The sequence below is a fragment of the Corythoichthys intestinalis genome, chromosome 5, assembly GCF_030265065.1.
Source record: "Corythoichthys intestinalis isolate RoL2023-P3 chromosome 5, ASM3026506v1, whole genome shotgun sequence".
Taxonomy (NCBI): Eukaryota; Metazoa; Chordata; class Actinopteri; order Syngnathiformes; family Syngnathidae; genus Corythoichthys; species Corythoichthys intestinalis.
In genome coordinates this window covers 60,026,416-60,051,803 of record NC_080399.1, presented here as the reverse complement: position 1 = coordinate 60,051,803, position 25,388 = coordinate 60,026,416, and the positions used below count along the sequence as shown (strand labels likewise).

At 39.4% G+C, this 25,388-nt stretch overlaps 1 protein-coding gene across 1 annotated transcript in view; it reads right to left on the bottom strand.

Annotated features, from left to right (window-relative positions):
- Nucleotides 1–20,325: 20,325 nt before the first annotated feature.
- The window catches only part of LOC130916460 (zinc finger protein 227-like), a 38,821-nt gene continuing 33,758 nt past the window's right edge, over nt 20,326–25,388 (bottom strand). Inside the window, exon 3 of the mRNA XM_057837204.1 lies at nt 20,326–24,367. Within this exon, the coding sequence (XP_057693187.1) occupies nt 23,100–24,367 (1,268 nt within the window). The 3' untranslated portion in view covers nt 20,326–23,099. The remainder of the gene's footprint in view (nt 24,368–25,388) is intronic.

The following is a 25,388-nucleotide window of genomic DNA, read 5'->3' as shown; positions in this document are numbered from 1 at the left end:
TGATAATATGGCAACATCCATACTTTTGAATTGAATATATTTTCGAAGTCCAGAAAAACTGTTGCTAGGCAAAGAATAAAGAATGGATCTTGAAAAATATGCAATTAAAAGGTTCAGCAAAAAAAATAAAATATTTGTCTAAATAAAGGTAAACACTGAAATAAAAAAAATAAGGTATCAGAGAGATGTAGTTCTATAGTTGTTAGAGGGTAGTAATATTGATAACTGTGATTCTTGTGGCAAGGAAGAAAAGGATAGAGTGAAGGAGGACAGGGAAAGTTGCTAATGGACTGTGAGCTGTTGGTATTGATCAGGCAGACAGACTTAGAGGTGAGATGCAGCAAAATGACCTGACACTGATCGAAAACTAATTCCCCTCCATCATAATCATCGTCTTCATCATCGTCATCACAATTCTATCATAGCCACAGATGGGCCATGGTTCAGCCTCGATGACATTGCCTGAAGAAATAATGTCTTTAATGCTGATTCTCACCAATTTGCTGTCAGATACATTCTGATTCGACCACATTTTTCATCTGATACAAAGCTCTCTATTTGTTTAGTATTTTATCAATCAATCTAACTACTCAAATGTTTTTGTTTGATTCCTGGCTCGGTGTATGTTGGGTTTGGTGCTGATTGCATCGGTTTCTGCAATTTCTCTTACCACTTTCCCAAACATAAATGTTAGGTTGACTCTGTTTTTCTCAAAATGTGTGGTAAGTGATAGGCTGCTGACACGCAAAGCTCCGGTGCATGCGCCGCAGCTCATAAAGCAGTTGTACCAAAGCACTGTTGCGAGGCGGGGATTGGTCACCTGATTTGTGGCATTCGACACAATTGACGCATGAAGCAGGTGAGTGCTCCAAATCACCTGATTGTTTTGTTTCGTGTTTATGTGAGTCGCTTAGCAAGCTCGAACGTGCACCGATTGGAGTCCTTATTTAGTGGCATTCATTTACATGAGAGTAAATTGATTTTTTGGTTGTTCAGTTTCAGTTCGTTTCCAGATTAAATGATTGCATAGCAAATGTGGGTGGGTGGGTAATGGGTATGGATGGATGGATGGATGGATGGATGGATGGATGGATGGATGGATGGATGGATGGGTGGCGAAGTCGGTCAGGTTGGTAGGTAGGTAGATAGCTTTTATTTTTTGCTGCAGGCAGTATCAGCTCCTTTGCTACGGTGTAGGGTTATTTTTTACTGAGGAACTTGGTATGCCACCTGATATGATGCCAACAGTGCTCGCTTGTTTACTCATGTGACACTAACAAAGCAGGCCGATTGTTGGCAAAATACTACACGTTTTTGCTATATTAAAAAAAAAAAAAAATCAAGCAGCTTATCAATGTGATTGGGGTCTAATGTCTTTTATGGTGTTGGTAAATGGAGTTACACTTATATAGCGCTTTTCCACCTTTCAAGGCGCGTTACACTATCTCACCATCCACCTACTGGTGACGCAGCACCAGGAGCAACGTGGGGTTCAGTGTCTTGCTCAAGGACACTTAGACGAGTTCATCAGGGCGAAGAATCGAACCCACAACCTCCAGGTTGGGGGACAATTACTCTACCACTGAGCCACGCCACCCCAGTGACATCGTCATTGATTAGGATTCCTGCTGTCGACTGCAAACATTTTTAGGCACAGGACACAAGCTGGTCTTTCCTCGTCTCCCTCGTCAAAGCCAAAAGAAAAACGCATATGCTTTGTTATATTTCCTGGTCATAGCTCTTCAGATCTTCAGTGCTCTTTGCTGTGTGCTCTTCTTTGGTTAAAAATACTGCGCATACTCTGACAAAAAGAACGCCACTGGCACTCACTGAATGAATGTCCAATAACACTTTATTCTAGTACGGCAAAAAAGTATTTTCCCCGAGGTCACATGCGCCACCCCTGGCATCGCTGTATAACCATTACCAGTGAACATACAAAACGTAAAAAGCATCTCTTGAAAATAAATACTCACTCAGTATTTCAATGACTTCTGCCAAGGGCGGGGGTCGGCAACCCGTGTTTTGAGAGCCGCATGAGGCTCTTTAGCGCTACCCTAGTGGCTCCCTGGAGCATTTTCAAAAATGTTTGAAAATCGAAAAAGATAGGGGAGGGAAATATATTTTTAAGAATTATATTTTTTGTTATGCACTTTCCATTTGGTGTTTTTCAATACCTCAAAATAAAAATGACATCAAAAATCAGATTTCTGTTTTGCATTTCTTTAATTTCATAAAAGCAATGAAACAATTCATTAATATTTTAATGAAGTTAAACTTGATGTGGCATACAATAAAGTAGTCACGTGGTGCGTTAGATGCACTGCTGGGAAAATAAAGATTAAATCATGAAGGCTCATTATGTATTGTTAACTAACTTAGTCATTTTGATAGTAGGCTAATATAGCTAATACAGATACATACAGCATGTATTGCCTTCTTATTATTATTAGGCTTATTTAAGGCTTTTAATTTTTTTTTTTTTTTTTTGGTCCAATATGGCTCTTTCAACATTTTGGGTTGCCAACCCCTGGCCTAGGGCTAGAGAAAAATAAAAAATTCCTGATTTGAAAACATAAAAGAAATACACTCCAAAATGTGTTAGTAATACTGCATTTGATAGTTCCCACTCTGTACATCCTCCATAAATTTCCTTGTTTCTTAAGGCCGAATTTTACCAGACGCATGTGCGGTCCGGGTCCGCCAAGATATAGCGGTGGAGTCAATCCATTTCTGTTCTATCATATTCTTCAAATTATTGCGCATATGCGCTACGGATTGACTGCAGACCATCTCCGACTAGTGACGGGATCTGTCGTTCACTTGAGGAAACGAATCCATTTCAGTTCGTTCAGTAAAAAGACTCGTTCAAACAAATCGTTCAATGAATCATTCGCCCCCCTCATCTCTCTCCCCGCCCAAATGAATCGTTGGGTTAGTGAACGGGAAGTGACGTTGCCGAACGAATCACCAAAGACCGCTTCGCAGTATAACTGAACGGGAAGTGACATTGCTTGGTCCCTCCCGCTCTTGCACACAGGCTCCTCATTGGCCGCTCGTTGTAGTTTCAGAAATGAGTGACAGGCGATATCATTCTGCTTTCACAGCCTCGTCTCCCTCCCGCTGCTGCAAAAGCGAGGGAGAACTTCTGCGTCGTCTGTCCTATTTCTTTGGGATCAAAGTCATGGCTCGTGCTTGCATTTCGATTTAGGACACGGTTAAACATTTTCCTTTTGTGGGGGAAGTGGGGGTTTGGGGTCAGGGGCGCACGGACTTTCTTTAGCATGATCTTGATCACATATACAATGTTTCTGCTACCAGCCAACGCGGCATGCTTGCTGTCACGAAAATAAAAATAAATCGAAAGTTTAATTTCTAAATATGGAACGACCAAGATATCATATTTACCTCTCGCTCTGTTGTAATTTTGGTTTTATGCTCATCGCTATTATTTTTGGTCACTATTGTTAAAACTAAAGTGTAAATAGCTAGTTGTCAAATGTGCTGCTCTGAAATGAAAACAATACTACATTTTGATATTTGACGGTTTAATTGCAAATCAGTATTAAGATGATCGTATTGAATTTTTGCACTGGTATTAACAAATAAAATAACCCAATCAGCTCCCCTGTCGTCCTCTCATCTCAGATCTCCAAATACTGACGAGAAATAATTGTTTGCTCTTTACGATGTCGCCTTTCTACTCTCATTAGTCTGTTAAGAAAAATGTAGGCATATTGCGACATCTCCCGTGTCCGCGTGCGTTGTTTTTGGGCGCATGAGTAGCACATGATGGACGGATGGACATAATTTGTCAAACCAACCAACACCTGCCATGCTCTGACATGACAAAAAAAAATAAAACACTCGGGAAAAAATGACATGTATATACAGTTTCATTGCAAATCAGTATTATGGTGGTCATGCTAAATATTCTTTTTTTCTGTGCACATAGGTATGAGGTAAATATCGCTGCCATGAAGCCTCCATATAGTGACAGTTCTCTGCCCCCTTCACTGCCGTCACGCGACCGCAGCTCAGCTTTTGCTTGCCTCGTAGCTACCCATGTTTTAAACTACTGTAAACTTGATAGCATGTCGTCATAGGTAGTCCCGAGTCTGTTGAGAAAAGTAGTACACTAAACCATGCTCGCTAGGTTTGTGTGGTATTTTTGTCTGTTTGAGCAGCATATGATAGGCTCCACATTAACAAATATGTGACAAAGTCTTTTCCTTTCATTTTTTGACTCGTTCACCGCATTACTGGAACGTCAAGTTAGCAGCAAGCTAGGTCAGGAACTGGAGGACCGAGTCACTGAACGGGAAGTGACACTCTTGTTACCACTATCTTTAGGGGTACTTCCTTCTGGAGCATCAGCTGTGTTTCTTACTATACGCATAGATGAATACAGGAGATGAGCTCATTCACGTATGATTATCATTTGTGGATAGTCATAACAATACATAATAATATAGAAGTCAGAGCAGAGGAGCAAAGAGGCTGACAGGGGAGAGACCTCTACTTAAAAGATAAGTAGGAGAGTAATGATTAGAAAGTGGAGAAAGCCAAGAAGATTATTATACACACACATACCCCTACACACACTCCAGTACAGGCCAAAAGTCTGGACACACTCTATTTGGACACACTTCTTGGTGCGGTTTCTTTATTTTCATGACTATTTACATTGTAAATTCTCACTGAAGGTAATAAAACTATTAACATGTGTGAAGTTATGCACTTAGCAAAAAAAAGGTGAACTAACTAAAAATGTATAATATTCTAGTATCTTCAAAGTAGCCACACATTGCTCTGATTACTTTTTTGCACTCTTGGCATTCACTTGATAAGCTTCAAGAGGGAGTAACCTAGAATGTTTTTTTACTTCAAAAGTATGCCTTTTCAGGGTTGATTAGTGGATTTTATTGCTTTATCGATGGGGTTGGGACCTTCATTTGCGTTGCATTGAATGGGGTGTGTCAAAACTTTTGGCATGCACTGTGCGGTATGTACAGTATGTCCAAAGATGTCGCCGCCCGCAGCACACAGCCAACAGCAGCTAGCGTTACTGTTTACATTGACTGAAGCTGGGCTGTTATAGGTATGCAAACACCCCAGAAATGGCGGCCAACCACTAAAGGGCGACGTACTCAAATCTCTACTCGAATTAGTCAAGAGGCACAGGCCAGAATGCGGTCGTCAACAAATTATTTGTTATTTCTTTGCGGCCAGATAGCAAATGTGCCACGGTCTGCATAAAATCTTCATCAAATGTGATCTGATCTTTGTCAAAATCACACAGATGAAAATACAGTGTCTGCTTTAACCAAAACCACCAAAACATTTAAAGGTTTTCATATTTTAATGAGGATAGCTTGCAAACAATGACAGAAGGGGGACAAATAAGTAAGTGAACCCTCTGTCAAAGGAGACTTAAAGAGCAATTGAAACCAATTATTACCAAACATTTTAAGTCAGGTGCGTGCCCAATCACTGATGAGTGCTTTAAACCTGCCCTGCCCACTATAGAACACAGACCTGGTAAGAAATGTCTTGAAGAGAAGCATTGTCTGATGTGCCTCCTGGCTCAGTCAAAAGAGCTGATTGAAGACCTTAGCAGTATGTTTTGCAGGAAAACCCGAGGCCGTCTGTCAGACAGTTGAAGCTAAAAAGAGGATGGATGCTGCAACAAGACAATGATCCAAAACACAGAAGTAAATCAACTTCAGAATGGTTTCAGAAGAACAAAATACACATTCTGGATTGGCCAAGTCAAAGTCCGGACTTGAACCCCGTTGAGATGCTTTGGCATGACCTAAAGACAGCAATTCATGCCAGACATCCCAGGAATCTGACTGAACTACAGCCGTTTTGTAGAGACGAATGGGCCAAGATTCATCCCGATCAATGTGGCAGACTGATCTGCAGCTACTGGTCAAAGTTATTGCTGCCAAAGAGGGGGCCACAAAATATTAAATGTGATTGTTTACTTACTTATTGTCCCCCTTCTGTCATTGTTTGCATACTATCTTCATTAAAATATGATAAACCTCAATTTTGGGCTGGTTTTAGGTAAAGCAGACAGTTTTTTCATCTGTTATTTTGACAAAGATCAGATAACATTCGATGGTGATTTTATGCAGAAATGTGAGAAATTCCTAAAGGTTCAGATCATTTTTCTTACCACTGTAACTACTCTTGTATAGCCCAAACTAGCGGAGTAAGAGTAGTGTTTCTTTTTCAAAAATCCACTTAAGTAAAAGTAAAAAAGTATTGTGTGGTAACACCACTCTAAGAAGTACATTTTCTCAAAAAGCTACTCAAATAAATGTAACGGAGTAATTGTAAGGTCTTACGACCAACCTCTGTATGTCTATAATTACCCCAATCACTCGTGACTTGTAAATTGAATAATATAGAAGTACAGCCTTGCGGCTCGCAAACACCACGTCTGACGTTACACTCCGGAAATGTATTGTAGCTAGCCAGGCAGGTGTAAAATTGTGTCAAAAATACTTGGCAGATTGGAATAACTATTGTTAGTATGTTTCAGGTTATTACAGAGACTAAAGTTGGCCTAGAAATTGGAAGGTCACACTTTAAAGGTACCAGGTGGAATGTATAGTGTTAATGTAAAATAGTTTTCTGCTCCATTCATGCTCCATCAATGCCCTTATGAGTACACAGGGCCCTGATATTTATACTGAGACTGCCCCAAAAGTAGCAGCAGCCGCCTAGTCTCTGCTTGGCTAAAACACTGCACACGCGAGCAGGTAACTGTCAATAATTTCCACGAGGTAATTGAGAAGGTTGATTAGTTGATATACGAGGAGCAGAAGCGACTACAGCAAGAAGAGTAAAGGACAACAAAACAATATAATAACTCCGAAATCATATTACTTCAATAGTTAAATACCTACAAATATAAAGCAATCAATGTGTGGGAATGCACTTACAAGGTCCAACATTCCATATGCACCTGACAATGGCTATCAAATGCATGCATGAGTAAATGGTTTAAAATAAGAATTCTTTACCTTCTGCTGGTCTGTCTTTGTGTCACTTTCTCCACATTGTCGTATTCTCACATCTCGCCTGTGTCAGTTCATCTATGGCGGTGGCGTCTAAGGTCGATATTTAGCGAGGTGACAAATGGTGACACCAACTTTCTTTGTAAACATCCAATCAAAGAGCTGATGACTCCAAGTACACCTCTGACCCTTTTCCATCCTCGAGTGAAAATATGTCTATGTGTCTCTACAGTGTAATTACGATGTCAATATGTGTGTTGTTTGCAGGGGTGGAGTAGAGCTGTTGTGGATTTGAAAAGGTGCCTTCAAGCATTTTGTAGCAGGGCGGCGTTCCTGGTGAACAATACGTAGTCAAATAATGAACAGAAACCGCAATGTAACCCCCACCACCACGCACATACATTTAATCAAACCAACTAAGAATTAGAATAGAATAGAATAGAATAGAATAGAATAGAATAGAATAGAATAGAATAGAATAGAATAGAATAGAATAGAATAGAATAGAATAGAATAGAATCGAATAGAATAGAATAGAATCGCATAGAATCGAATAGAATAGAAAGCTTTTATTGTCATTGTACAGAATAGATGGAGATTTATAGCTTTGGCATAATGTGCACCACTATACGATGTGTGATTTATGGAATAAGTTTGGTGCCTCTTCTTTTGTGCCGTTTACTTCTTAAGCTTATGACCTGGAGTGAAAGTGGCTACAATTTCTTGCTGGAACTCCCTGACATAAAGGTCGCCACTGAGCCAGATTTTTTTTTATTTTTAAGGGGGGCTGGGTGCTAAAACGTCTAAAACAAGTGCAATGCAAAGAAAACAGCTGACAGCTTGACACATACCAATAGCACACAATAAGACACAACAGTCTTTAACATCCATTAGGCTCCTGCATTACACTTACAAGGTGTACACGAGAGACTGATTTTCATTTAAAAAAATATTTTTTTCAATGACGTACAAAATAAGGGCAAACCAAAACACCATACAGTACTCCAACCTCAATCTGCTAATTTTTATTTTTCCTCATTTCTTCACATCTAAATGCAAAACCTCCATTTTAACTACAGTAGAAGATACAGGGGTTGGATAAAATAATGGAAGCACCTCAAAAAAATCAACAAAAACTAATTTAACATGGTGTAGGTCCGCCTTTTGCGACAATTACAGCCTCAATAGCGTACCGCACGAATGCTCTTTTTAGACAGTGACATCACCATTGTAACGCGGAAGTGGGTCCTCGTTTCCTCTGGTAATCTTTCAAAAAAGAACATGCCAATCCAACACTGCAGCTATGGAAGTTGTAGAAACGAGTCTAGACAGTACGACATATGGAGGATGCTTTCTTTATACATTTCCCGAAACCAAAAACTTGGAGGAAAAAAATGTGAAGAATGGATCAACTTGCGCGGACGTTCAAAAGACCAGTTCAATGCAAGCAAGGTGAAGCCCTTCACATTTCATATGCAGTAAACATTTTGTTGGGGGCCATGGTCCTACAGAGGACGAAGAGGTAAGCCAGTTTGATATTTTTACTTATTTTTTAGCGTGGCGATTTGTCATGCTGCTTCTGTCTGACAATGAATGACCAGAAAAAAAATTAAATGGTATTTGACCGCCATTGTTACCTTTTCTGTTGTAAAAAAAAAACAACTTTAGGAAGGGGGGAGTGTAAATGAATTATAGAATTAAGATTTGTTATTAAAGGGTAAGACAACACCTGGGGAAATGCTAATATTCCATCATTTATCCATAAACGCATGCCTTTTGGATTCATATCATGCCACTTCGTGTAATTACACACGTCGCAACACCAAGAAAATGATAGAAATTTGGATCGATTGTCAAGCTGAAAGGACCCGCCCACGAGATCCCGGAAATCTAGCATATTGTGTGCGTGACGTCACTACGAGGAAACAACCGGCTCAGTGCTTAGTACTGAATGGCCGCGATGATAGCGGACAATTTTGTTTCTAGTTGCAACGACGAATCCGACGCAACGAACATTCTTCTAATGTTGACGAGGAGAGTTATGAACCTTTCTTTGGTCTTTTGGGTTATCAATTTCAGCCCAAACGAAAGCCAATGCAGCCTAATGAAAGGATCATTGAGAGGAGCAATCACACTGATGAAACACCGGCAACATCGGCTGAGAAACATTGAATGGTTTGTTTTGCATTTCTTTTTGTGAAGCTGATACACCGTGACCGCAAAATAATGTAATGTATAGAATAATTATCATTTATAGTGCTATCATGGGTTTTCGCTCTGCCAACAGACACAAATATGAATGGGATTCGAGGATTTGTTCTATATATTTTACGAGCGATAATTTATACACGTGTCCAGTCCTATATCCAATGCGTGTTATGTTTTTATTATAAAAGAGTACTCACTCTGGCCATTTCGTGCTTGGCTGCTCCGCTCCTTTGGTTAGCCTGGGGTTGTCTCATCAGAGCCAGTCCTCCTCTCTCTTGATATCGCGGGACATTTAGGTGGCTGCGCGTGTATGGTGGCTGCTTTCATCAGCAATTTCTTGGCAAAACCTGATTTCATTTGTCCATAGTTCGAATAGCTTTCAGGTGTAAAATGCGCACCACATAAGACCGTGCCGGAGGCTGGGTCTGCAAAATTAGCCCTCTTAGCACGGACGAACTTTACTCATTGTCTGCGTAGTCCAGCTCTTTTTCTCGCGTTCGGGAACTAATGGGTACTCCATTGCAACAAATGGCTATTTGTAGACCACATAGCGATAAACAACGATGGCACCTGCCTCGACCTTTTGTTTCCTTGGTATGACGTCTCCGCCCCATTCGGCTGTTTCCAGAATACTTTCGGAAATGTTCGTAATTTTCGATCTATTTTCGATAATTGCTCATGAATGCGATTTATTTTTTTGTTAACTTTATTAATATTTGTTATCTTGCCACATAACGGTTCTATTGATATCTCACAGCCCCTTAGTGTTTTCATACCCTTTAATGAAAAAATTAAAAGTTTTCGTTGGTTGTCAGTGAGTAGCATTTGCGATCACTACACAAAAATAGCAATGTAAATTACCCCCAAGAACGGTCAGATATGTAAGACAACAAGTGGATATGATATATAAGAAAGTCAGGGCATATGGTGGTAAAAGAATAGATTATTGAAACAGGAGAATGTCAGTGTCAGTGGCGTAAGGCAATGCACACAAGAAAAAGGTGTCGATAAAAACCTCACTCTGGATCAGGTGGGCTGTTTTTTTGCCATGCACATTCAGACTGCCTTTGTCCGTTGAGAACAGTCTAGTATTAGGCATCTGCAACCAGTGTGTCAGCGCTGCCCTACTCCCACCTCTGACTAGGCTGGGACACGAACGCGCACGCACACTACGCTTTCACTCGGCAGGTAGGGACACGAACCACTGCGCTACAAAGCTCGAGCCGACAGTACAGCCGCTAGCGCACCTACGTGAAGGAATCGGCAGGGAAGTTTCCACACTCCACAACGGACCTGCGTGTACCCGTTACTAGGGGTGTGACAAAATATGGAAATTGTGATATATCGTGATACTTTGTATCCCAAAAGGTTATCGATATGACCTGCCATGAATCGAGATATTGTTTTGAAAAGGTGTCAATGTCTGAAAAAAAATAAATAAAAATGAACCAACAAGTTGCTACCAAAATCTTCCACCATAATAGTGTCTCAGTTAACTCTAAGGCTGCATTGACGGTGCTCGACGCCCAATCCATTTAGACTGGGAACGTTCGTTCATTCGAAACCAGATCATTCACAGTCATTCTGTCCGATTTTCAGGGCATTTACAGGTCACTTGCTGTTCATTTTAGGGCATTTACAGGTCATTTTCTGTTGAGGTTGAGTCACTGCCTATTCATTTGGATGATTCCGAGGTTATTTCCTGTTCTGTAACTCAAAATAAACAGGAAGAGACCCATAAAATACCCCAAAGTCAAAAGGAAGTAACTGAAAATCAACAGGTAAATGACCTTAAATTAAGCCTGCACAATATATCGTTTGAACATCGCCATCGCAATGTGCGCAAGCACAATAGTCACATCATAGGACGTGCAATTTTTTTTCTTGTTTTCAACATTTAAACTTTTGTTTTACTTCATGAACGCAGCAAGTGTGCAGATCCTGGATTAAACTGAGTAATAAAAATTAGGGCCGATGGTGCCATTTTTCAGAGGATTGGAATTTAAAAACAACATACCGTAATTTCCCGAATATAAGGCGCACCCGTGTATAATGCGCACCCCAAATTTACTTGTAAAATCTAGGGAAAATTATTGTACCCGTTTATAACGCGCACCCTAATTTTAGAAGAAAACAGAGCTTGTGTACAGATACAGAGATGTCATTTTACTGACTGGTGAAACACAGCACAAGCATAGCACATTGGTAGTTCAAAACATTACCGTAAACTGACAATATTTACGGTAATAATATGATTTGACAACTTCTCCAACTTAACAGAATCTAGGAGAAAACAAAACAGATGTGACTTTTCTTTTAAAGGCTGCTGTATAACTTGCTCGTTACCTCATGATGAATAAATGTTTCTTCCATGGATTGATACGGTAAAATGAAAGTGAGAACGTAAGTCAGAAATCCGTGAGAACTCATAGCTGTCAACATGACAGTCACAAAAGGAACTATTGTTATTTGGGTTTGAGTTTCCCGAGGGACCGATATAGTTGACGGACACAGGAAGTGTGTGTCCTTACATTTGTTATGGTCCGAATTGCGGAGCTGCAATAAACGTCGACTCAAATGAGTTCAAGAAACCAAATTCTGTGCTTTATGAAGAGTGAAAAAAGCAGAATTTAACACAGACGAAATCATTCGGCCGATTAGAGTGAAGTATTACCGAAACAAAACGGTGACGTCACGTACCGTAATGGTCGGCAACGGGTCGCCGCATACGTTTCTTCAACACAACGTGGCCGTGTCAATGAATAAAAAATCGGTTTATATATATATGTAATACATATATATTTCTGTCTCCATCCATGTACCCGTTTATAATGCGCACCATGAGTTTACAAGTTGATTTTGGGGAAAAAAAGTGCGCGTTACATTCGGGAAATTACGGTACATTCATGTTTTTCTGCTTCATGCTCATACAGCACCACAGTGTCTCATTCTCCCACCTGCTAGGCAGCGCAACCAAACTGTTTTTCTTCGTCAACAGTGCAGCTTTCCCGAACGGAGCCATTCAAGTTATTTGGTGAAAATTTTCCCGTTTTTATATCGCAATATAATATCGCAAACTCCCCAAAAATCGAAATGATAGTTTTTTCCAATATCGTTCAGGCCTACCTTAAATGGCCCAAAATTACCTCATTGGCTGCCGCTACTGGCCATATACGTTCAATCCGTTTGAAGTGGGAGGGATGGCAGCGAATGAACGAATGGGTCTCAGGGACAGCTACAGCTGCAGGTCATCAGCATAAAAATGAAAGGAGATATTATGTTTTATTATAATTGGTCCTAAAGGTAGGAGATAAAGTGCAAAGAGAACAAGCCCTAAAATAGAGCTTTGTGGCACCCTGCAAGACAAAGAAGTTTGTGAGGAGGAAAATTCCCCAATCATTACCGAGAAGGTCCTATGTTCCAGGTACGATTTAACAGGTATGATTTAAACTATTGTAGAGCATTACCACAGATACCTATGAAGTGTTCTAAGCCATATACAAGGACTGTATGGTCGACTGTATCAAATGCTGCTTTGAGGTCTATTAAAACAAGGATAGCTGGGTTTCCATTATCCACAGAAAGGGCAATGTCGTTGTGCACTTTTAACAGTACTGAGTCAGTGTTGTGTCTGGACCTGAAGCCTGATTGAAATGAATGGAGTTTGTCTCTAAAAATATTTACAATTGAATAAAAGCAACTTTTTCTAAAACTTTGGAGAGGAAAGACAAGTGGGAGACGGGTCTAAAATTGGACAGCACAGAGGAGTCGAGATGGGGTTTTTTAAGAAGGGATCTGACTACAGCCTGTTTGAAGGCAGCTGGGACAGAACCGGAACTGAGAGAGGTATTCATAAGCGCCAGCAGACTTGATTCAAGGCAACTAAAGACTTCATTCATAAGCCTAGCTGGAATTACATCTAGGGGACAATTAGTGGGTTTCATGCCACTAACTATTTCAGTGAGAGATGACAATGAAAGGAGATCAAATCACACAAAACTACCCTAGATCATGTAACACGGCGGCGAGGTTGTCGATTGTCCTCACCGATCGGCAACCCCCCGGCGGCGAGCATGTTACAGCTTGTCGTTCCCCTGCTGCAGGAGAGCATGTTTGCGGGGAAGCAGCTGGTCAATGACCGCCCGACAAACCGGCCGACGTATTTGACATAGTACAAAACACGATGTTTACTCACTTCCTCGTATGTCTAATGGTCCCACAGTTGTCGCACACTTGTCTTGGCCGATCTCGGGGTGAACGGGAACTTTCCGAAAGCCAAAAAGGCTTACACGCCTCTCCCTGGTGCAGCTACAAAAGCCTGCAGCCTTTTGGCTGGCGTGATTCAAAAAATAAACAAATTAATCCGCAAAATCAGCTGAATCCGCAGTCCATCTGTAAGCTATAAAGCAATGCTGTATTGTGAGAGGCTGACCTGGGTGACGTCGCGTTCACATTCGTCCTAAACCCGAGACTGGAGCTGGAAGTTACTCATTTTCATGCCGCGGGATTCAAAAATTGAATATTTAAAACGATCTCTTCCACACATATCCAAACGGTCCATTTCATTCAGGAGCATAAAACACTGTGTGAAATATGAATAAAACATGCTTTTTGGTGTCGTACGAACTTTAAAGGTCAAGGAGGGCATAAAAATAATCAAAAAGGCAGCATTTGTGAGCGATGTATTCAATTTTGCACCAACCAATTTTTATAAAAAAAATTTTTTTTTGTTTGTTCTAAGTTCAATTAACAACCTATGTTTCATGGTACAAGTACGTCATAGATTGCATGAAACTCAGTTATGTTGAAATTGTAAAAACACTGCTGGTAAGAATAGAGATGATGCTTTCCAAAGAGGGTGTACTTGATTATGATGTGCACTATATATATATATGTTTATATATACAGTGTATATATATATATATATATATATGTATGTATATGTATGTATATATGAATTTATTGACTTTTTTTAAATTAACTAAAACACTAATATAAAAGTAAATACAGAAAACAGCAAAAACACAAAGATTTTAGGTTTGGAAAGTACGGGTGTGCCACCATGTGGCACTTTGTGGAATAGCAGAGGAAAATAAACGATATCCTTTTATATCTAAGGCAATACAGTAGTTTGAAAAGACAAATATAAAATCAATTATATTTACCTACATGCGTGCGGCGCCGCAGTTAGTAGGGGCAGTGCCAAAACTCACACAGACGTCCTATCGTTTTGAACTGGGAGGGCTTGTCCGGCGCTGTCAATGAGTTCTTTTTCTCTCTGGGTCATCAGCGGGTATTGATGTATGATATTTACTCTTTTACCTATACTTTTGGACAAAATTTTGGGACCAAACCTTTCTTTGGAGAAAAATTTTATCTTACTATTTTATCTTAAAATCTTACTCGGCTACTTTGTGCTACACTAGAGTCACTACATTTTTGCTCTTTATTCTGCATATTGACTTTATTTTTTGCCAAAGATGCCGACAATGGCTGTCTCAGTGAGCCCAGCCACGGGACAACCTCTCCACCCCTCTGTGTTTTATGTAAATAGCGTTTGCACATTTCAATGGAATATTTTATCAATAATCCAAACAATGACTTTTTAAAATTAGACTGAATTAAATCAGTAGCCTAACATAAGAGGGGGGAAAAGTCCAAATGTGCTCATAATATGGAAGATGTTCTGAACTTTCCCATCAGAGCAAATAAAATACATACTGATCACATGTCAGTCTGTCAGCCAATTGAACAGACAACAGAGTCCAGGTTACTTTGCTGCACGCATGCGCACATCAACACGACTTATCAGACTCAGATAGGCCGAGAGATAAGCAGATTTTCAGGGGGGGGCAGGCCCATCCTGGTGGCCGAAAAATGTCATTGCATGTAATTGACTTTTCTATACAGTATATGATTTTAAAATTAAGAATTTTCCGGTAAAATATTGGCTATAAAAATTGTAAAGCAATAAAACAAAAAACAAAAATGAATGAAATGAACAAAAAAAGATATTTTTGTAATGGGTCAAAATTATTTTTAGAAAAGATTATGTGACGAGCACCTTAGACAGTCATTTGGTTTGCTTAGCCAAAACCACCCATGGACCGAAAAGGCAAGATGGATATACGTAATTTTTCTTTTAAACGTAAGTTTTCAAAGGCGACAACAACTACTGAGCAAGAACCAAGGATTGAAAATGTGGACCTAGAGACCACCGTCAAAATGGTGAGCGGAGTTTCAATTTGCTCCGCTAAAGACGCTAATTGTACAACGGAGCCACCACCGGTGTCTTGCCAATGCAGTTACCTGCGTCAAAAATTGCCGTCCATCATATTGTCGGGATGAAAGCACTGTTCCGGCCCCAAATCTTTGACAGGAACGGCAGACAGGACCATTCTGACCTACTTTCACCCTTGACTCGAACCAATATTGTGGTCAACTACTTTGTGTACAGGCCACATGATCTGCTGATCTTCTTCTCAACACCCATTTCTTTGATCCCACCAGTCCTAGCCACACCTCAACTTTTCTTTTTTTAAGGTAGCACACTGCAACTTTTGTTTAAAAAAAAAAAAAAAAAAAAAAGTGGTATTGGTCAAAATAATCCAATGTGACTACCTAACAAAATAGTTTCAAGTTTGTAAAGTCAGCAGCAGACACTGCTATTTGTTTTTTTATGCACCCCTTTCAAGTAATTGCTCAATTGCACAGCCTTAAAGGGAACCGCAGATAAAAAAGACATGTAGTTCTTAAAAGATAAATGTTAGTACAAGTAATAATAATTTGATATTAAAACCCATCTTGATGTTTTCATTTTAATACATTTTGTAAAATTTAAATTAAAAAAACAAACTAGCACCTCGCCATTGCTGTTGATGTCGCAGGGCGGTGACGTCCCAGGGCCACACTGCCGTGTCACTCTAACTATGTAGGGTAGTGATTTAAATAGACCACACAAGGTGTCAATGGCGAGTTTTACATTAATAAGACATCATGCTAATGAGTGTGTTTTGTCCCTCGACTGACGCCGTAGCTCCCTGTTTTTTTGGGGTTTTTTTAGACTAGGTCTATTGTGATTCATGTTCATTTGAATGTTGTCATCACAAGACTCCTGAAAATAGCTCCTCGCATCATAGTTTGTGTATTGTGACTAAATATTGCCATCCAGTGTATTTGTTGAGCTAATGGAGTTGCTAAAATGTTTAAATTAGGGCTGTCAAAATTATCGCGTTAATGGGCGTTAATTAATTTTTTAAATTAATCATGTTAAAATATTTGACAAAATTCACGCACATGCCCTGCTCAAACAGATTAAAATGACAGCAGTGTAATGTCCGCTTGTTACTAGTTTTTTAGTGTTTGGCGCCCTCTGCTGGCGCTTGGGTCCAAATGATTTTATGGGTTTAAGCACAATGAGTGAGCATGGTGTAATTATTGACATCACCAATGGCGAGCTACTAGTTTATTTTTTGATTGACAGTTTTACAAATTTTAATAAAACGAAAACATTAAGAAGGGGTTTAATATAAAATGTCTATAACTTGTACTAACGTTTATCTTGTAAGAACTACAAGTCTTTCTATCCATGGATCGGTTTAAGAGAATGTTAATAATGTTAATGCCATCTTGTTGATTTATTGTTATAATAAACAAATACAGTACTTATGTACTGTATGTTGAATATATATATCCGTCTTGTGTCTTATCTTTCCATTCCAACAATAATTGACAGAAAAATATGGCATATTTTATAGATGGTTTGAATTGCGATTAATTAGCATTAATTAATTTTTAAACTGTAATTAACTCGATTAAAAAAATTTAATCGTTTGACAGCCCTAGTTTAAATATAGTTTGACCAAAGTCTGATTAAGTTTTACGTGTATTTTGCGCATCTATTTTGATTGTGAAAGCCAGTTCTCTTTGCATTGTTGTGTTAACTGTGTGAGAATAGTGCCTCACTAATACAGATTGAAGCACTTTCCTTCTTGGGACATTTTTTGAGAGATATGAGTATTAGTTTTGTAGTATTTTCACTATATGATACTTATGTGTGTTGTGAAAGAGTTGCCGAAGCTTATGCCAATAAACGGCGCGGTCTGGGCTACAAATCTGAATGCCTATGTCCACTCTCCTTTCTCTCTCCCACTGTGGATTAAAGAAACTACAGCGTCAGTCAAGGGAAAAAAACACACTCATTGGTTTGATCCCTAATTAATGTAAAACACGCCATTGACACCTTGTGGCATATTCAAATCTCTACCTTACATAATTAAAGAGTGACAGGTGGAATTCTGGTAGCATGGCCCTATGACATCACCGCCCTGCGACGTCATCAACAATGGCGACCTACAAGTAAAAATAATTTTACAAATTATATAAAAACGAAAACATCAAGAGGGGTTTCAATATCAAATTATAATAACTTGTACTAAAATGTCTTTGCCAAAAAGCTCAATCTTGGACTCATCTGACCAAAGCACACAAAGCCTGGGACCGAAGATTGAGCTTTTTGGCAACAAACACTCTAAGTGGGCCTGGCGTGCAACGAAAGATGCGCATGCTGAAAAGCACCTCATATCCACTGTGAAGTATGGGGGTGGGTCAGTAATGCTGTGGGGCTGTTTCGCTTCTAATGGCCCTGGGAACCTTATTAGGGTGCATGGTATCATGAATGCTTTGAAATACCAGGACATTTTAAATCAAAATCTGTTGCCCTCTGCCCCAAAGCTGAAAATGGGTCGTCACTGGGTCTTTCAGCAAGACAATGACCCTAAACATATGGCCAAATCTACACAGAAATGGTTCACCAGACACAAAATCAAGCTCCTCCCATGGCCATCTCAGTCCCAAGACCTTGTTTTGTTGGCAAAAGGGGGTTGTACAAAGTATTAACACTAGGGGTGCTAATGATTATGACACACATTATTTGATGTCAAATAATTATTTCTTTATGTGGGATTTTTTCCCCACTGAATAAATGCTCTTGTATTGAAGGTTGGATTTTTCTCTGTTTTTCCATTAAAGTCCCATATTATTTGAAAAAAAAAATTATTAGACGCTAAAAAACAAATCTTAACCAGGGGTGCCAATAATTATGGAGGGCACTGTACATCTTATCAAAACCATGACTATCGTACTCCAGCATCAATACCAAGGTCTGCCTATTTGAAGAGGTCACTTTGGATTGATGCTGCTTCGTTTGAGGCATCATAGGATTGCCAAAAAGATTTGGACATTTCTGGGATTGAGCCAATTTAATCAAGAACTGCTGATAATGGTAAGAAAAATTTAAAGCTCTCCAATCAACTCCAAATTACGATTTCATCCTATATTTTTATCAAACTGTGATTCCCCCCCCCAATATGTCAAACTTTAAAGATGAAGCAGAAAACGCTCTACATGCAGAAAAATGCGTTGCAAGTCAGTCGCCACCCAGTTTCCCGAAATCAAGAGAGTGGGTCGAGTCAGATGATGACACAAGTGATGCGGAGTCCAGCGATGACGACTGAAGAGATCCTGAGGCCTCAGATGCTGAATCTCTTCCGTCTGCGACATCAGATGAGGAGGACTTAGGAGAAATAAATTAAGCTAATTTTGATGAAATCTTCATAAAGTATTGGCACCCCTGCAATTCTGTCAGATAATGCACAATTTCTTCCAGAAAATGATTGCAATTACAAATGCTTTGGGAGTAATATCTTCATTTATCTTGCTTGCAATGAAAAAAACACAAAAGAGAATAAACATTTTTTTAATCATTATCACTTTACACAAAACTCCAAAAATGGGCTGGACAAAAGTGTATGCACCCTCAGCCTAATACTTGCTAGCACAACTTTTAGGCAAAATAACTGCGAACAACCGCTTCCAGTATCCATCAATGAGTTTCTCACAATGCTCAGCTGGAATTTTAGACCATTCTTCTTTGGCAAACTGCTCCAGGTCTCTGATATTTGAAGGGTGCCATTTACGGATCTCTCCACAGGTGTTCTATGGGATTCAGGTCTGGAGTCATTGCTGGCCACTTTAGAAGTCTCCAGTGCGTTCTCTCAAACCATTTTCTAGTGCTTTTTGAAGTGTGTTTTGGGTCATTGTCCTGCTGGAAAACCCATGACCTTTGAGGAAGACCCAGCTTTCTCACACTGAGCCCTACATGATGCTGCAAAATTTGTTGTTAGTCTTCAGACTTCATAATGCCATGCACACGGTCAACCAGTCCAGTGCCAGACCTAGCAAAGCAACCCCAAAACATCAGGGAACCGCCGGCATGTTTGACTGTGGGGACCGTGTTTTTTTCTTTGAAGGCCTCGTTTTTTCTATGCTGATGGCCCCCCCAAAAAAACCCATCTCATCTGACCAGAGAACATTCTTCCAAAACACTTTTGGCTTCCTCAGGTAAGTTTTGGCAAACTTAATCCTGGCTATTTTATGTCTCTGGGTCAGAAGTGGGGTCTTCCTGGGTATCCTACCATAAAGTCTATTTTCATTCAGACACCGACGGATTGTACGGGTTGACACCCGCGCATTATTTCGCTGAAATCGCTCGTCAAATGTTCTTTTCCGTCCACATCTAGGGAGGTTAGCCACAGAACCATGGGCTTTACACTTAATGATGACACGGTAGACACAGGAACATTCAGCTCGTTGGAGATGGACTTGTAGCCTTGAGATTGCCCATGCTTCCTGACAATATTGCTTCTCAAGTCCTCAGACAGTTCTTTGGTCTGCTTTCTTTTCTCCATGCTCATTGTGGTACACACAAGGACACAGGACAGAGGTTGGGTCACCTTTAATCCATTTTAACTGGCTGCAAGTGTGATTTAGTTATTGCCACCACCTGTTATGTGCCACAGGTAACAGGTGCTGATAATTACACAAGCATCACATGATTTTTCAAAGGGTGCCAATAATTTTGTCCGACCCATTTTTGGAGTTTGGTGTAAAATGATAAAGATAAAAAAAAATTTTTTTTAAATCCATTCTCTTTTGTGTTTTTCATTGCAAATAAATGAAGGTATTACTACCAAAGCATTTGTAATTGCAAACATTTTTTTTAAATATAGTGTTATATACTCATATTTCTATGTTTACTTGTATGAATTATTGCCCTGCGATTGGCTGTCAACCAATTCAGGGTGTACTCTGCCTCCTGACCGTATTTAGCTGGGATAGGCTCCAGCACCTCCGCGACCCTCGTGAGGAAAGCAGCTTGGAAAATGAATGAATGAATGGATTATGTAGCCTTTTATTCTTAGTCAAAGCAATCATGCATTCACATTCTGGTTAGTTGTAACATGTACCATTTGGTGTCATAAAAGTAAGCACAGTTATCTTTGAAGACCACAGAGGTGTAACACGATCCCCCCCTTAGTCTACTCATGTCTTTGATAATCAAATAAGGGGAAGTCACAGACAACCCCCAGAACTCTTCCTTGTTGAGTTATGGTTTGAATGACTAAAGTAACCTACTAGATTGTAAAATGTGAGGTATATACTGGAGTCAGATTCTGAAATGTGTGTGCCGCATTCATCAAAGCTTTTATTTTTTGACTCCACCCTAAAACTTAAAAGTGTTTGTCTCAACTTTTTATTAAAGCCTCCAGAACAGAAAACGAATGCACAGCGTTGTGAGTACGAGGTCGAGAGCCAACACCAACACTAGTTACCTTTGTATTTTGATAATTATGATTAACTTTGTGCAAAGACACTCAGTGCTACAGAAAAAGGAGTAAATATATTTTTTCCACTCTAAACTGCCTCTCAGCCATTAGCGATGATCATTTTTCAAAGTTACGCTCATCTGTTGCTATCCAAACTGTGTGCCAGGTTACTAAATTTATGTTCTTTGATGTGTGCCATTGTTTGCTTGGTATAGCTTAGCTTTCTGTGTTGTCACAATTTGACAGTGAAAGCTGATGCTGTAAATTCAGTTTTATCCAGATTTTGGTCAACATAAATCTGTAATCATTGTCATAATCATTATTATTGTGGGCTATTAAGTATTGTTTCAGAATGTAATATAATTATAATATCTTACATACCAAAAGAATAAATTAAACAGTCATCAAAATATGACAATGTTGCTTACAATTTATGGTTTTATAATAACTAGAGTTGTCAAATGATTAAAATTTTTTAATCAAGTTAATCACAGCATAAAAATTAATTAATCATAATTAATTGCAATTCAAACCATCTCTAAAATGTCATTTTTCCTGTAAATTATTGTTGGAATGGAAAGATAAGACACAAGACGGATATATACATTCAGCATACTGTACATAATTACTGTATTTGTTTATTATAACGATAAATCCACAAGATGGCATTAACATGATTAACATTCTTTCTGTTAAAAGGATCCACGGATAGAAAGACTTATAGTTCTTAAAAGATAATTGTTAGTACAAGTTATAGTAATTTTATATTAAAACCCCTCTTAATGTTTTCGTTTAAATAAAATTTGTAAAATTTTCAATCAAAAAATAAACTATTTGCTCGCCATTGTTGACGTCGCCAAGTAGTGGCGTCACATGGGCTCCCTGCCGTTCTTCCACAGTGTCTTTGACTATGTAAGGTAGTGACTGAAATATACCACAAGGTGTCAATGGCAAGTTTTAAATCACTTAGAAATCAAGCCAATGAGTGTGTGTTGTTCCTCGACTGACAGCGTAGTTCCCTCTTTACTGGGTCCATCCATTCCTTTGTACTTCACGGTCATTTGAGTGCTGGCTTCACAACGTACGAGACCGCTGATAGTTTGTATATTGTGACTAAATATTGCCATCCAGTGTATTTGTTGAGTTAAACGAAATGTTTAAATAGTTTGACCAAAGTCTGAGTAAGTTTTATGTGTATTTTGCATAGCTATTTTGATTGGGAATGCCAGTTTTCTTTGCATTGTTGTTTAACCGTGTGAGAATAGGGCCTCAATAATACAGATTGAAGCGCTTTTCTTTTTGTCAATATTTTTTTTGAGAGATAGGAACATTATTTTTGTTGTGCTTTCACTGAATAATTCTTGTGTTTGTTGTGAAGGCGTTGCCGAAGCTTATGCCAATAAACGGCACGGTCCAATGAACGCCTGTGTCCACTCGCCGATCTCTGCCTCTTCGCTCTCAATGTGCAAAAAACGGCATCATTATAATCTGTTTGAGGCAATGCATGAGCGGGTCATTCCGCCAAATATTTTAACGCGATAAATTTGACAGCACTAATAATAACAGATTTATTTAGCTAGATCTGGGCAAGCTTTACCATATTTAGATACGTGGGAGCTGTCCCATAACCTAATATGCCATCGTATGAGTCACGAAAGAGCGATCCTGAATGGCTACTTTCGGTGGAAATAGCACCGATATCGCTGCTGCTGCTGCTATGCTCGCTGTGGATAAAGTCTGCCGTGTCTTCTGTTCCCTTCAGGAAGTTACTTCAAACGTCCGGGTTTGGAAATTTTTCTTTATCTGGCCCGAATATTCCGTCATGATATGTCACTGTCAATCACGATTAGTAATACTATTTTTAAGAATTATATACAGTATACATAAATCCCTCCACAAAAAAACTATTTTGTGAGCCAGTATTTTTTTGCAATATTGAACAATGTATAATAATGTTCCATGTTTGTTTAATTACATTATTCAATGCAATAGTGTGGATTCACATCATAAGATTGGATAACGGTTTTGAGGGAGCTCTTACAGGATACACTCGTCCTGCGTGCAAAATCCGACGAAGCTAGCATGAATGACAGGCAAAACAATCATTGGCCACTGCTTCTTGCACAAACACACACGTGTCTCTTCATCCGATCCTTCAGAGTGAATCCTTGACCACATATTGAGCAGGTTTTTCTCAGGTGTGGGTTCTTTCGTGTCTTTTTAATTTTTCCTTGGCAGTGAATCTTTTACAACAAACTGAGCAGGAAAAAGGTTTTTCTCCGGTGTGGGTTCTTTCATGTCTTTTTAAATTTTCCTTGACAGTGAATCCTTTACAACAAATTGAGCAGGAAAAAGGTTTTTCTCCAGTGTGGGTTCTTTCGTGTCTTTTTAAGTTTCCCTTGACAGTGAATCTTTCACAACAAACTGAGCAGAAAAAAGGTTTTTCTCCGGTGTGGGTTCGTTCGTGTACCTTTAAGTTGGTCTTGAATCTGAATCCTTGACCACAAACTGAGCAAGGAAAAGGGTTTTCTCCGGTGTGAATTCTAGTGTGTACTTTTAAGCTAGTCTTGCATCTGAATCCTTGACCACAAACTGAGCAGGAAAAAGGTTTTTCTCCAGTGTGGGTTCTTGTGTGTACTTTTAAGCTGGTCTTGCAACTGAATCCTTGACCACAAACTGAGCATAAAAAAGGTTTTTCTCCGGTGTGGGTTCTTTCGTGTATTTTTAAGGTGTACTTGTGAGTGAAGCCTTGACCACAAACTGAGCAGGAGAAAGGTTTTTCTCCGGTATGGTTTCTTGTGTGTACTTTTAAGTCGGCTTTGCAACGGAATCCTTGACCACAAACCGAGCAGGAAAAAGGTTTTTCTCCAGTGTGGATTACTTGGTGTACTTTCAAGTTATGCTTTTGAGTGAATCCTTGCCCACAAACTGAGCAGGAAAAAGGTTTTTCTCCAGTGTGGGTTCTTTCATGTATTTTTAAAGTGTACTTGTAAGTGCATCCTCGACCACAAACTGAGCAGGAAAAAGGTTTTTCTCCAGTGTGGGTTCTTGTGTGTACTTTTAAGTTGGCCTTGCAACGGAATCCTTGACCACAAACTGAGCAGGAAAAAGGTTTTTCACCACTGTGAAATTTCTTATGACAGTCATCATTGTAAGGTGAGTGTGACGTGGCATCATTTCTGTCTGAAAGAGCGATGAAAATGTCTTCTTTCAATCCTTTTGTAGAGCTGCTGCTGCTTGGAGGCTCCGCCCCTCTGCTGGCCTCTTCGTTCTTCAAGGGCTCACCAGTCCACCAGGTGATACCTTCCTCCTCTTTAATGTATGACCGCTCTTCCTCCTCCTTTTTAATTGGAAGTCGCTTCTGTTGACAGGGCTCTGGCTCCTCCTCTTTGATTTGGGGGAGCTCAATGTCCTCTTTAATGTCAGATGATTCTGGCTCAGCACCAAGATGTTTTCTGAAACCTGCAGGACACAAGAAAACCATTGTTATATTTTATGGACCACCACCGCGTCATTGGCGAGTCTTGGATTCAGTGCGGTGGGTGATTCGCCTGGTTTTAAAAAGTATTCATAAAAAAAAATAAAATAAAAAATAAAGAATACAAAAAGGGCGAATAAAAATAAAAATAAAAATATGCGCAGGTTTCCCCTACCTTGAACGGTGGAAAAGCGCTATATAAGTATAACACCAAAACCAACATATAAAAGAAAACAAAATAAAAGCTGGCACGCCTTGCAAATTAGATTTTTTAAGATTAAAAGACACATTCCAATTTATAATTTGAATAATTTAACATGACGTCTAAATAAATATATACAGCTCATTATTTACAAACTATTACATTACACAGGAATCAAGACTGTTTTACGTTCATATCTATAAAGATTTCGGGGATATAAGCATTTATTCACAAGAATTTTTACTGGAAAAGCTCTGTTTACTTCAGGTGGCTGCTAGATACATTTACTAACAGACTAGCATAGTGCTTTTACATATTTACGTAAAATAAATGCTAACTGCACGTTTTTTTTGCTTTTAACCAAGAATCGAGACTGTTTGAAATCAATATCTATAAAGAATTCGGGGATTTAAGCATTTATTCACAAAACCTTGCAACTAAAAAAGCTCTTTGTCTGTGATTCCACTCTGTCGGCTTTTACGGCCTCACCAACAATGCAGGCCCCCTATTTTTCGGCCCCGCGTCCCGTCAATACATTTTGAAGTCTACGACTTGAGTTTTTTTATTTACTGTTTTGAACTGTTAACTTGATACTGAAATAGTAGTTCATATAAGCCCGAGAGGATTTTTGTAACTAGTGTACGAAACATTAAAAGCAGCTAAAAGCACCGTCATATGTGATGATTGGATCTTCTCACGTTGAGGCAGGAGCACTAACCTGTGCGCCACCCTGCTGACGGAGGGTGCATACATAACAGAATCATAGGCTCTGAATCGCAATTGAATCGTGAGGTGCCCCAAGA